This window comes from Zalophus californianus, chromosome 8, assembly GCF_009762305.2.
Source record: "Zalophus californianus isolate mZalCal1 chromosome 8, mZalCal1.pri.v2, whole genome shotgun sequence".
In the NCBI taxonomy this organism is placed as follows: Eukaryota; Metazoa; Chordata; class Mammalia; order Carnivora; family Otariidae; genus Zalophus; species Zalophus californianus.
Genome location: NC_045602.1, coordinates 112,747,761 through 112,760,444, shown reverse-complemented (window position 1 = coordinate 112,760,444; position 12,684 = coordinate 112,747,761). Strand labels below are relative to the sequence as shown.

The following is a 12,684-nucleotide window of genomic DNA, read 5'->3' as shown; positions in this document are numbered from 1 at the left end:
CGCTGTGAAGCCTGCCTGACCTCAGGCATCCCCAGGGGACCACACTAGCTCTTCTGAGTCCAGAGTCAGCTCCTAAGTCTGCAGTCTTTGCAGAGCTCCCAGGCTGCTTTCCCAGCGCTGGGCCTCAGGTTACCCCTTAGTAGGATGGGGTGAGCGGAGCTTTCTGATTGCCGAGGGTCTTCCTAAAGTTAATAAAGCAATGGTGGGAAGGTTCTTTATAAACAGGAAAGCACCCGGAAACCGTCACGGTTTGCTCTCTTTCTCCTCTGCATCCTGAAAGGGGAGGATGTTCTCCCCATTTCACATACGGCGAAACTGAGGCCCAGAAAAGTAAAGTGCTCTTTCCAAGGTGATAGGGAGACCCAGTAGGGGGTGTGTGCGCGGGGCAGGTGGGGGAGGAGGTGGAGCCCAGGCACCCCTGGAGGTCGGGTGAGGCGGGGGGGGGGGGGGGGGGGGGGCGGGGGGGGGGGGCGGGGCGCGCCGGGGCGGTGACCCCAGGGGCGGAGCCCGGAGGATGGTGCAATCCCGGGCCCGAGCGCAGGCCGCGGCCGATTAGCGCAGGTTTGCATCACCCGGGCCCGGGCTGGCGCCGGGAGACACTCGCAGCGGAAGCTCCAGCGGCTCCACACGTGTCCGGCTGCGGGGGGTCGGGGTCCCGAGCTCGGTCACGTCGCAGTGGGCCCCCGGCCACGTAGGAGTGCCCCGGCGACTCAGGACCCCTGCCGCACACCCGGGCAAGGTACCCAGCGGGGCCCGAGAGGGGCCGGGGCCGCGAGCGGGCGCGGGGGGGGGGGGCGGGGAGGGTGGACCCCCGCGAAGGTGGCGGCGGTATCCGGGGGACGGAGGTGTGGAAGTGTCGCCCCGAGAGGTGAGTGTGGGGCGGGGGAGGCGTGTGTGTGAGGGGCCTGTTGGCGGGGGGGCGCCGGGGACTCTGTGTAGGGTCTGTGTCGCTGTACGGTGAGCCTGAGGGTCCGCGTGAGCCTGCGGGGTTGGGGGGGAATGTGTCTCGGCGGACGCTGCGAGCTGTGGGGAGGGCTGCGTACCTGGTGGCAGGTGTCGGCCGAGCGGGGGACACGGCTGGGCCCGGGGCTGGGGTGTCCTGGGGGCGGGGGCGGGCGCAGGGCGAGTGGAAGCGAGGATGCGGAGCGCGGGGTGCCGGACCCCGGAGCGCACGGAGCGTCGCCGCAGGTGTGCACCTGGCCCTGCGGCTGCGGGTCGCAGGTTGAACTGTGCGCGTGTGTGTTTTGTCCCTGCGGACCCTGGGGTGTCTCGCAGCCCTGGGGCCCAGCCTCCTTCCCTTGCCTCTGCCCCTCCCGCCGCTCCGTTTCCGCTGAATCCTCTGCCTCAGGACACCCGCTGGCCGCCGCTTCCGCTCCCACGGGAGGAGCCGGGCTGGGGAAGGCTGGGCGAGGCGGCCGAGGGGGATGGGGCTCGAGTCAGACGTGCCGGTGACCTTCCTGCTATCAGTCGTGCAGTGGGGAGCGTGATGGGTGGAGGGCTCTGTGTGTGTATGCCTACACACTGGCCCACGGAGGATGAGGTGTGTGTCACTTAATGATGTGTGTGCCCCTTTCTGCCCTCGATGTGGTGTCTCAGCTGGCTGGCTTGGACAAACTGTGGTTTTGAGGGGCGTGTGTGCACCTGTCTGCTCTGGGTTCTGTGAGTGTGTGTTTGGTATGACTCGCCCTTCTTCCCTGAGGTGTCGGGGAACAGCAAGAAATAGATATGAGGGGCTGCCTCCATCCTACAGTGGAGATTCTCTAGTCCCGCAGTGTGGCCTGCGAAGTCCCTTGCTCAGTTAGGGTAACTCCACCTGTCCCATGGAGCTTATCCCAGACCCTACCAGCTTCTGAGGAATGGATACAGCCAAAGCAGAGCCTGGAGTGCTGCTGTGGCCATGGAAGAGCCACCCCAGGGATAGTCCCAAGAACACTGAGGCGCCTTCGGCTATGAATAATAGTAGCAATGGACCGTGACCATTTGCTGCCAGCCGCCCTGCAACAGGTCACTCTAAATTATTTGTGTTTTCATTTCATCATTGTAAAAATCCTATGGGCTTTGCATCCTGCTCCCACTTTACAGGTGAGGGAACTGAGGCTGGGGAAGACTGCAGGATTTGCCCAGGGCTACCCAGCCAGGAAGAGTGGTGAGCCAGGATTAGAACCCAGGAATGTCTGACTACAGCCACCTGCTGTTGCATTCTTTTTTTTTTTTTTAGAGATTTTATTTATTATTTATTGAGAGAGAGAGAGAGAATGGTAGAGAGCATGAGAGAGAGGAAGGTCAGAGGGAGAAGCAGACCCCCTGCTGAGCAGGGAGCCCGATGCGGGACTCGATCCCAGGACTCCAGGATCATGACCTGAGCCGAAGGCAGTCGCTTAACCAACTGAGCCACCCAGGCGCCCCTGCTGTTGCATTCTTACCACCTTGGGATTATGGCCTTTCGCTCAATGTGGGGTCTCCCTCCCAAGGCAGTCCATGTATTGGAGTCCGCGGTGTGGCTGTACCACGATGTTTAACCAGCCCCCTGCTGATGGCCATTTGGTGGTGTTTCCCGCCTTTTGCTATTAGATACAAGGCTCTACTGAAAACAGCCTTTCCTGTGTTTAATATTTTGGTGAGCATTTTAATGGGAGGATAAATTTCCAGAAGTGGGACACCTGGTCAAGGGTAAGTGCATTTGTCAGTTTAATGCACACTGCCAAGTCACCCTCCATAACAGCTAGGGAAGGGGGGGCTGCCCAGCAGCCTCCCTTCAGTGCTTTCTCCCCTTCTTTGTAGATGCGAGCCACCCTTCTGGCTGCTCCTGTGGGTGCCCCGTCCAGGAGGAAGCGGTTGGAGTTGGACAGTGACCTAGACACCGAATGTCCCACCCGGAAACAAGCCCGAAGCGGGCCCCAGCCTCAGCTGCCCCCCTGCCCGCTGACCCTGATCCCACCCCCTGCTCCAGCCCAGGCCCTTGCTGTGACCACTCCCTCCCGGCTTGGGCCCTACGTTCTCCTGGAGCCTGAGGAAGGTGGCCGAGCCTACCGTGCCCTGCACTGCCCCACAGGCACGGAGTACACCTGCAAGGTGGGTCCCCTGGGTCACTCTCCCCCAGCATCACAGGGGCCTGGCAAGGGCCTTGGCTCCAGAGGACTGTCGGGGCGGAGGGGTCCTTAGGGTTACTTTGTTCCTGTGTTTATTGGGGAAGCAGTCAGAGAGCCCCCAGCTCTCTGTCAGGTCCCGGCCTAGGCTGAGGCCAGAGAGGTAAACCTGACATGCCCAGCCCTGGGGCATGCTCAGCTTAGGCCCATAGTATGATACAGGCCATAGGGGTGGAGCTTAGGGGCCGTGGGAGCACAGAGCAGGAGCCTCCAGTGTATTCAAGGGGGGGGGGGGTGTCAGAAAAGGCTGAGCAGGAGTTAGCCAGGGAGAAGTAGGAGAATGGAGATCCGGGCAGGTGAGGCCACCGTGCAGAGGCCTGAGGAGCAAGAGCGTGTGAGGCATCAGAGGGTTCGAAGGACTTCACCACGGCCAGACTGGAGAGGGACAGGAGGGGAGGGCCGGCGGCCACCGGTTGTAAAAGCATGAGAAAGGAGCTGGCCCTGGGCTGCGGGAGCCACTGAAGATACTTGCACAAGGGAAGGGTGAGCTGGGGTAGACATCAGAACTCCTGGGACCCTGGAGGTCATTGGGCCTAGCCTGTGACCATTTCACAGATGGAAAGACCGAGGCCAAGAATGAAGGGCCAAGCACGAAACCTCACTGTAACGGGCCTGGCTCCTAGGGCAAAGTCCAAGGTTCTTGGCAGAAATCAGGAAATGGGCAAGGTGAGGCCCAGGGGACATTGGCGGGTCACATCCTAAAAAGGCAGAGGTGAAGAACTATAATAATAGGTATTTACTGTGCACTAGGTACTATGTTGATGCTTTAGTGTGTGTAATCTCTTCCAATCTTCACCTGGTCTGTGACGTATTTACTATTATTGGCGCATTTTGCAGATAGAGGACACTGAGGCTCATAAAACTGTGGTCACAGAGCCAGGGGGTGTCAGAGGTGAGACTGAGCCCAGGGCTGTGGCCCCATGCTAGGACACGTGTTACAGACATAGCAGGTCAGTTTGCTTCTGGTGGGCAGGGTAAGAAAGATACAGGAGACCCAGCTACACAGGGGACGGGAAGAAGGGGGCCTGGGTCCCCTTGGGAATGCACAGAGAAGCAGGTGGACCTAAGCCTCCACCCGGGAGCATTGGCAACTGGCTTCTACTGGGTGGGGGGTGCAGTGGGCAGGGGGATAGAGGCGGACCTGTGGTCCAGCCACCAGCTTTACCTGGGCTCTGGGCTGCCCACTGCAGGTCCCCAGTGCTCTGACCCAAGTGCTCTAAGGAATCCCTGAACTCTGGCTCCTTTTCCTGCAACATTACAGGTTTTCTTCTGTTCCTACTGGGGAGGGGAGTCCCTGCTGAGTGGCATGACCAAAGCAGGCTCAAACCAGGAGCGCCATGCTTTCTCATAGCCCCAGTTATTCAGAAACATTTAGGGGGGCGGTCGCCTGGCACGTGCTTATCCTCATGCTAGCATGAGCCGTGGGGCTGACCTGCCATTTCCACATCGTCTTTTCTGGTCAGTGTGTAGAAGGATCGGCATTCTGTCTATAGATTATCACCTATTCATTCATTCAATAAACCTTCACTGAGCACCCTACGTGCCATGCACCATGCTATGGTTCCAAGATAGAGTTCTGTTCTCATCAAGCTGATGCTCTAGTGGAGGACATGGGCAGTAAACAAGGGAATAAGTAAAATATGGACAAGGGAAGGGTGATCCTGTGTCAGGTGATCATAAGTGCTTTGGAGAGAAAGCTAGGATCTGGGAGAGAGGGGGACAGGGACCGTGGGGGAGCAGGTGATTTTAGTCCAGGAAGAACTCTCCAAGGAGGTGACATTTGAGCAGTGACTTGTGTGAGCTGGGGGAGCCAGCCCTGTGGGTATCTAGGGAAGAGCATCCAGGAAGCAGGGCAGTGAAGTGCAAATGTACTAAGGCAGGAATGTGCTTGCCCTGACTTAAAAAAAAAAAAAGGTAGTCTCTGTTTTTTGGATTCTTTCTTCCATGCCAGCCAAGTGTTTGTTTGTTGTTTTAAGACATGCTTACATTTTTTTTCATGAATTAAATATGTATATGCTTTATTGGTTTATTTTCTGTGTGGCAGAACCAATATAACATGGGAAGGGTTTAAAGGCAGACAAACTAAGTGAGTCTCCCCGCTCTGCCTCTGATCGGCTGTGTGGCCTCCAACAAGTGCCCTTCCATCTCTGAACATCAGTCTCACCAGCAGTAAAAACAGAACACCTTTCAGGGCTGTGGTGAGGCTCCCACCTAAAGTCCATAAAGCCCCTAGCACGTTTTCTGACAACCTCGCCACTCTTACCACTGCCCCTCTTCCCTCTCTTAACCCACTCCAGCTGAACTGATCTGGGGCTGGTTTTCTAGAGCAGCTCATGCTCTTTCTTGTCTCAGGGCCTTTGCACTGCCCATGTCCTCCCCCTGGAAAGCTTATCCCATGGGCATCTCGGAATCATTCGGGTCACTTCCCCAGAACCCCTTTTATTTATTTTTTTAAAATTTTATTTATTTATTTTGACAGAGAGAGAGAGAGAGACAGTGAGAGAGTGAACACAAGCAGTGGGAGAGGGAGAAGCAGGCTTCCCACTGAGCAGGGAGCCCGATGCGGGGCTCGATCCCAGGACCCTGGGATCATGACCTGAGCCGAAGGCAGACGCTTGCTTAACGACTGAGCCACCCAGGTGCCCCCCCAGAACCCCTTTTAGACCACACCTTTTCACCTAAGTGCCTCCTTCCAAAATATTCTCTATTCCAGCATCTTTCTTGGTTCCTTTGCAATGCTTATAAGAATTGGGAAATATTTAGTTTTTGGCTAGTTTGGACTGTGGGCATCAGGAGGGCAGGGACCATGGCTGTCAGGCAAGTTGGATCCCTATGGATGGCAGCCGCCGCCGGCCATGCAGTGCCTGCACCTGGAGTGGGTGGCAAGGGGGGGTGGCGGGGGGGGGGGGGGGGGATGGAGTTGGCAGGCAGTGAATCCCAGGGAATGGGAGCTATGAGCCTGGCGATGCTCTGCATAAAGTGACCTGCGAGCTCTCTGCTCTTCTGGATTTACCCGGCCCTGGGCCCTGGGGCTTATTTTCATTTGGATTACCTACTATTTCCCAGTTATCTGAAGTTTAAGGCCATATAAGGTAGTTGAGAGCGCAGACAACGGAGCATGGATTCAGATCTCAGCCCTGCCACTCGCTGGCTGTGTGGCCTCTCAGCTTTGTGAGGGGGGAGCGGCTTGCTGCTGGAGCGCCCGGCCCAGTGCCTAGCGCACAGCAGTGCCCAAAGGCTTGGCGGGGACTGTTCCCAAGGCCCCCCCACGCCCCCCTCCCCGCTCCACCCGGCGGCGCCCGCGCTCAGGCCAAGCCCCGCCCACAGGTGTACCCGGCCCGCGAGGCCCTGGCGGCGCTGGAGCCCTACTCGCGGCTGCCCCCGCAAGGACACGTGGCACGGCCCGCCGACGTCGTGGCAGGCCCCCGCCACCTGTACACCTTTTTCCCGCGGCCCCACGGGGACATGCACAGCCTGGTGCGCCGCCGCCGCCGCCTCCCCGAGCCCGAAGCCGCCGCGCTCTTCCGCCAGATGGCCGCAGTCCTGGCGCACTGTCACCAGCACGGGCTGGTCCTGCGCGATCTCAAGCTGCGGCGCTTTGTCTTCACCGACCGCGAGAGGTGAGTGTGGTCACAGAGACCCTCCTCGCAGACATACCTAAGAGATGGGCCCTGATGGGGAAACTGAGGCCCACGAAGGCAAAGTAACTTACACAAAGAAATGGAGAAGCCCGGACTGGCTCCTCTGCCTGGTTCCCGGGAAAAGGTTGACTTGGGGCTAATGAAAGCCCCTGGACTGGAGCGTTGCCTCTGTGACAGTCATAAGAGCTGACAGTGACGAAGAGCTTGGCTGCGCTCTCTGACTCGGCCCGGATACTTACAAAGATGAGGTAGGCACTCTTGTTCCCATAGGCCAGGTGAGGAGACCCGCCCAGAAAAGTCAAGTAACCCCCAAGATACCACAGCTAAATAAATAGTAGAGCTGGGAATCGAACCCAGATGTGACTCCAGAGAGGTCCTAATCCACCCTGAGCTTGAGAGGCGGGAGGCCTGGCTGGGCTTACCTGCTGACTCTGGGTGACTCAGGGTCTCTGGACCTCAGTTTCCCCATTGGAAGGAAAAAAGTGGACAGTTAAGATGTTTCCAGGATATCAGGGCCACAGACAACAAGCCACAACGGGCCCTGAGGTTCCTCAATGGGAATGTTTTCTGTGAAACAGAATCAGTGATGTTGGAGGGAGGGAGCGGAGAGGGGAGCCGGCTTTCTCTCCCCTACCCCAGATTGGGGAGGGGGGCGGTGAGCAGGAGTGGGGTGTGTCCTGGAGCAGGCAAGCCAGTGAGGTCCACATGAACAGCCATCAGGAACATGGATTACATTGCAAGATTTTTTGTGGGATTGGGGGGTGGGGAAGGAGGGCGACCCCACGGCACATTTTAATTTATTTAATTTATTTTTTTAAGTGATCTCTGCACCCAACATGAGGCTCAAATTCATGACCCCAACATCAAGAGTCGCATGCTCTTTCAACTGAGCCAGCCAGGCACCCCCCCACTCATTCACATTTCAAACTTTTTTTTTAAAGATTTTATTTATTTATTCATTTATTTATTTATTTATGAGAGAGAGAAAGAGAGAGAGAGCGCGCACAAGCAGGGGGAGCAGCAGCAGAGGGAGAATCAGACTCCCCACTGAGCAAGGAGCCTGATGTGGGGCTTGATCCTGGGACCTTGGGATCATGGCCTGAGTGGAAGGCAGACACTTAACCGACTGAGCCACCCAGGCGTCCCCATTTTAAACTTTTTGAAATACTTTTAGACTTTCCTAAAAGTTGTGAAAATAGTGCAAAGAGTTTTCATATCTCCTTCACCCACTTCCCTTAATGTTAACTTCTCACATAGCCACAGAACAACTATCAAAACTAAGAAACAACTATCAAAACTAAGCCTGGGTGGCTCAGTTGGCTAAGTGACCAACTCTTGGTTTCCACTCAGGTCATGATCTCAGGGTCGTGAGATCGAGCCCTGCATCAGGCTCTGCACTCAGTGGGGAGTCCGCTTGGGATTCTCTCTCCCTGCCCCGCCCCCAGTTCAAGCTCGCTTTCCCTCTCTCTCTCTCTCTCGCTCTCTCTCAAAAAAAAAACAAAAACAAACCCAAAAAACTAAGAAATTAATCTTGGTCTAGTACTATTCACTAAACCGTGGATTGATTCCGATTTCACTAGCTTCCCACTAATACCAATTTTCTGTCCAGGATCCAGTCCAGGACCCCAGCCTGCATTCAGTTGTCCTGTCTCCTTAGTCTGCTCCAGTCTGAAATAGTCCCTTAGTCTTTCCTTGTCCTCCTTGACCTTGACACTTTTTGGTTTGGGTTTTTTTTTTTTCTTTTTTCAAAAAATTTTTTTTCAGGGCTAGTTGATTTAGCAGGTGAGTTGTACACACTCCTTACCAGATTCTGATTTCCCTGGCCACCGTCCTGACCTTGACAACTTTTGGATAGTACCAGTCAGTTATTTCATACATTGCCTCTCAACTTGGATTTGATGGATGTTTTTCTCATGCTTAAACCGAGATTATGCATTTTTGGCAACAGTACCGTACAACAGGAAGGGTGCCTGGGTGGCTGAGTCAGCTGGGCATCTGACACTTGGTTTTGGCTTGGGTCATGATCTCAGGGTCTTGAGATGGAGCCGTGCGTGGAGCCCCAAGTGGGGCTCTGTGCTCATTGCCAAGTCTGCTTGAGATTCCCTCTCCCTCTCCCTTCCCCCCAACTCATGAGTGCTCTCTCTCTCAAATAAATAAATAAATAAACAAATAAAATCTTAAAAAAAAAGAGTACCACAAGAGGGATAGGTCCTTCTCAGCACACTGTGTCAGAAGATGCATGATGGTGATATGTGTTACTGTGATCGTTAACCTCGGTCATTTGGTTAAGGTGGTGTCTGCCAAATTTCTCCACTGTAAGGTTCCTAATTTACCCCTTGTAATTAATAAATACCTTGGGGGGGGGCACCTGGGTGGCTTAGTTGGTTAAGCCTCCAACTCTTGATTTCTGCTCAGGTCATGATCTCAGGGTTGTGAGACTGAACCTGCACCTTGGGCTCTGTGCTCAGTGGGGTGTCTTCTCTCTCTCTCCCTCTCCCTCTGCCCCTCTCCCTGCTCATGCTCTCTCTTTCTAAAGTAAAAATAAAATAAAATTGTGGGGTGCCTGGGTGGCTCAGTCCTTAAGCGTCTGCCTTCAGCTCAGGTCATGATCCCAGGGTCCTGGGATCGAGCCCCACATCAGGGAGCCTGCTTCTCCCTCTCCCTCTCCCCCTGCTTGTGTTCCCTCTCTCGCTGTGTCTCTCTGTCAAATAAAATAAAATAAAATAAAATAAAATAAAATAAAATAAAATAAAATAAAATAAAATAAAATAAAATCTTTAAAAATACATACATACATACATACATACCTACATACATACCTTGGGCTGGTGCTTCGAGGCCATGCATGTAAATACTGTTTCTCCTCAAATTTGCCCAGGGATTTTCACAGGGCATCCACCTTGCCTGTAGCAGTTACTGTTGTGATGCTTGCCTAACGGTGATTTTCTCTTTCCTTCTCTCCTTCTACATTTTATACTAAAATGAACATGCCTTTAGTAAGAAGTAGAATATAAATTTTATAATGATTTTTTAAGTTAATACAGAGCTTCAAATAATTGTGAACTTAGGATGAGTTACATCACCCACAGACCTCCCAGGGTGAGAAAGTACTTCATGTCTTTTTAAGGCAATAGTTTGAGAAGCACTGTTGGTAGAAGAGGGCTGGTGGAGACAGACCTCGCTTGGAATCTTGGTTCTACTTTTTACCTGCTCTTTGGCCTTGACAGTGGCTTTACCTGCCTGGGTCTTGATTTTTTTCAAATGCCAGCAGGCGCCCTGGAACTGGTGTCACAGAATAATTTTAATAGCAGTGGTAATTTAAAAAATGGCATTGGTAACAGAAAGGTTATTATTAAAGTAACCTGGAGTGCTCTGTGGAAATTGTTTAAAGCGGAAGTTGCAAATGGTGGACCTCACACACATTTTCTTTTTGGTCCCACGTACATGTTCATTTGTTTTTTTTGTTCTTAAGATTTTATTTATTTATTTGACAGAGAGAGACAGAGCGAGAGAGGGAACACAAGCAGGGGGAGTGGGAGAGGGAGAAGCAGGCTTCCCGCCGAGCAGGGAGCCCGATGCGGGGCTCGATCCTAAGAACCTGGGATCATGACCTGAGCCGAAGGCAGATGCTTAACGACCGAGCCACCCAGGCGCCCCTGTTTTTTTTTTTTTTTTTAAAGATTTTTATTAATTTGAGAGAGAGAGAGCATGAGCAGGGGGAGGAGCAAAGGGAGAGGGAGAAGCAGGCTCCCCGCCGAGCAGGGAGCCCGATGCGGGGCTCGATCCCAGGACCCTGGGATCATGACCTGAGCCGATGGCAGATGCTTAACCGACTGAACCACCCAGGCGCCCCATGTTCATTTGTTTTTAATTGAAATTGGCTGCCAACATTTCAAAAACTGGGACTTTTCATTAACATATGGTTTCTGGCTTCTCTTGGGGAAAAATGGGAATGTGAGGCCATTGGGAACGGTGAGGGGTTCATAGCAGTGGCTCTGGGTGGGTGAGAGTTGGGGTTCACATCCCAGCCCTGTACCCTGTGGCTGCAAAATGACGGCTTCCTCACAGGTTGTGTGAGGACGAGATGAGATACAGCAGATAATGAGCTTAGCTCCGGGTCAGGTACCCCATGGACACTCCAGAACGTTGACTGTAATGTTGTTAGCAGTGACCTTTTTAGACAGTGTTTGTGCTGAGGTGTTTGGCATGGTCCCCACTTCCTATTTCTCTCACTTTATTACCTGCCTGGACCCTAAGTTTGTCCCTGGTTTAAGAGACGCTTAGTGCCCTCGGCCCCCTCAGCCCCTCCTCGAGGGACTGTTGGGAAATGTGCTCCTCTCAGAGTCCTAGTTCAAACCCAGTTGTTCTGTGGCCTTGAGAAATGACTTAACGTCTCTGAGCCTGGGCCTCCTCGTGCGTAAAATGCGATCAACCAACCAGGCTCGCAGGACTGGCTCAATTCTGCCCGATGCCAGCAGGCGCTCACGACATGGGTGCCATTAAGGGTGAGAGTAGAGGGTGGTGGCATGGGGGTCCCCATAGGAGCTGACCCCTCTGTCTGTCCCCCTGCCACAGGACAAAGCTGGCGCTGGAGAACCTGGAGGACGCCTGTGTGCTGAGTGGGCCCGACGACTCCCTGTGGGACAAACACGCGTGCCCAGCCTACGTGGGACCGGAGATCCTCAGCTCCAGGGCATCCTACTCGGGCAAGGCCGCCGATGTGTGGAGCCTGGGCGTGGCGCTCTTCACCATGCTGGCTGGCCACTACCCCTTCCAAGACTCAGAGCCTGCCTTGCTCTTTGGCAAGATCCGCCGCGGTGCCTTTGCCCTGCCTGAGGGCCTCTCGGCTCCTGCCCGCTGCCTGGTCCGCTGCCTCCTTCGACGGGAGCCAGCTGAGCGGCTCACAGCCACGGGCATCCTGCTGCACCCCTGGCTGCGGGACAACCCGATCCCCTCAGCTCCATCCCGATGCCACCTCTGGGCGGCTGACCAGGTGGTTCCCGAAGGGCCGGGGTTGGAGGAAGCTGAGGAAGAGGAGGGGGAAGCAGAAGCGGGTCTATATGGCTAGGTAGCCCTAGACTCTCAGCTGCAAACAGTGGACTGAGTTTGGGGTATCTCCAAGCTCTCTCCGGCCTTTTTTGCACTGAGCCAAACCTTAGTGCCTTCTAGAAGCGAGAAAGGAAGAGGCATGTATGGAGTGGGCTGTATGCACACCTGCGTGGTTCCTCATACCTGGGCACACAGACCTGTGCATTTAACACATCCTTCTTGGGAGTCCACTGTGTGCCAAGCCCTGTTCTAGGTGCCGGGAACACAGCAGTGAACAGAAGACAAATCTCCTGCTCTCAGAGCTCACCGCTTTTCCATGCCCGCAGGTGTGTCCACACGGGGCCCTCCCGGTATAGGTGTCAGCATCCACTCGTGCTGGTGCCCCGGCACTTCTGACCCTGGACAGTCCCTCTCACAAATCCCTGTGCCAAAGCCTCCAGGCCTCCCCCTCACAACTCAGGACTCCAGAGCCCAGGCTGTGCTGGGAACTCCCAGCAGCTCTGTCTTCTCCATCCAGGCCCGAGCCAAGGACTCGGGCTGGAGCCTCTCCAGTTCAAACTATGAGACTGGTCCTCATCTGACTCAAGGACGGTTTGGAATGAGGGTCCACAGCTGTGCTCCGCTGGCCTGAGCACCAGAGATGAGGTTGGAGGAGGCAGGCTCTTCCTCCTGGCCTTCTGGGAAGTCTCAAGCCCTATTCTGGGTTTTGGATCAACACCATGGGTTTTGGATGCCATAAGAATGTATTTTTACCTTTTGCCTAATAAAGGAGTTATGAGATATTTTAATGTCTCCGGACATGTGCTCTGTCCACTCCTCCCCAACCCAGCGTTCTCCTTGCCTGATGG

General features: G+C 54.6%; 1 protein-coding gene across 1 annotated transcript; it reads left to right on the top strand.

Moving 5' to 3' along the window:
* The first annotated feature begins 567 nt into the window (after positions 1-567).
* On the top strand, positions 568-12,612 carry TRIB3 (tribbles pseudokinase 3). The gene is made up of 4 exons (XM_027623747.2): positions 568-739; positions 2,782-3,072; positions 6,474-6,766; positions 11,363-12,612. Exons 2-4 carry the CDS (start codon positions 2,782-2,784, stop codon positions 11,853-11,855), a joined length of 1,077 nt encoding a protein of 358 aa, XP_027479548.1. The 5' UTR covers positions 568-739; the 3' UTR covers positions 11,856-12,612.
* The last annotated feature ends 72 nt before the right edge of the window (positions 12,613-12,684 follow it).

Excerpts from the sequence above, each read along its gene's own strand:
- TRIB3 (XM_027623747.2), top strand. The coding sequence starts at position 2,782 with ATGCGAGCCACCCTTCTGGCTGCTCCTGTGGGTGCCCCGTCCAGGAGG. Across the intron at positions 3,073-6,473 it reads GCACGGAGTACACCTGCAAG|GTGTACCCGGCCCGCGAGGC; the intron begins GTGGGTCCCCTG and ends CCCCGCCCACAG. Across the intron at positions 6,767-11,362 it reads GTCTTCACCGACCGCGAGAG|GACAAAGCTGGCGCTGGAGA; the intron begins GTGAGTGTGGTC and ends CCCCTGCCACAG.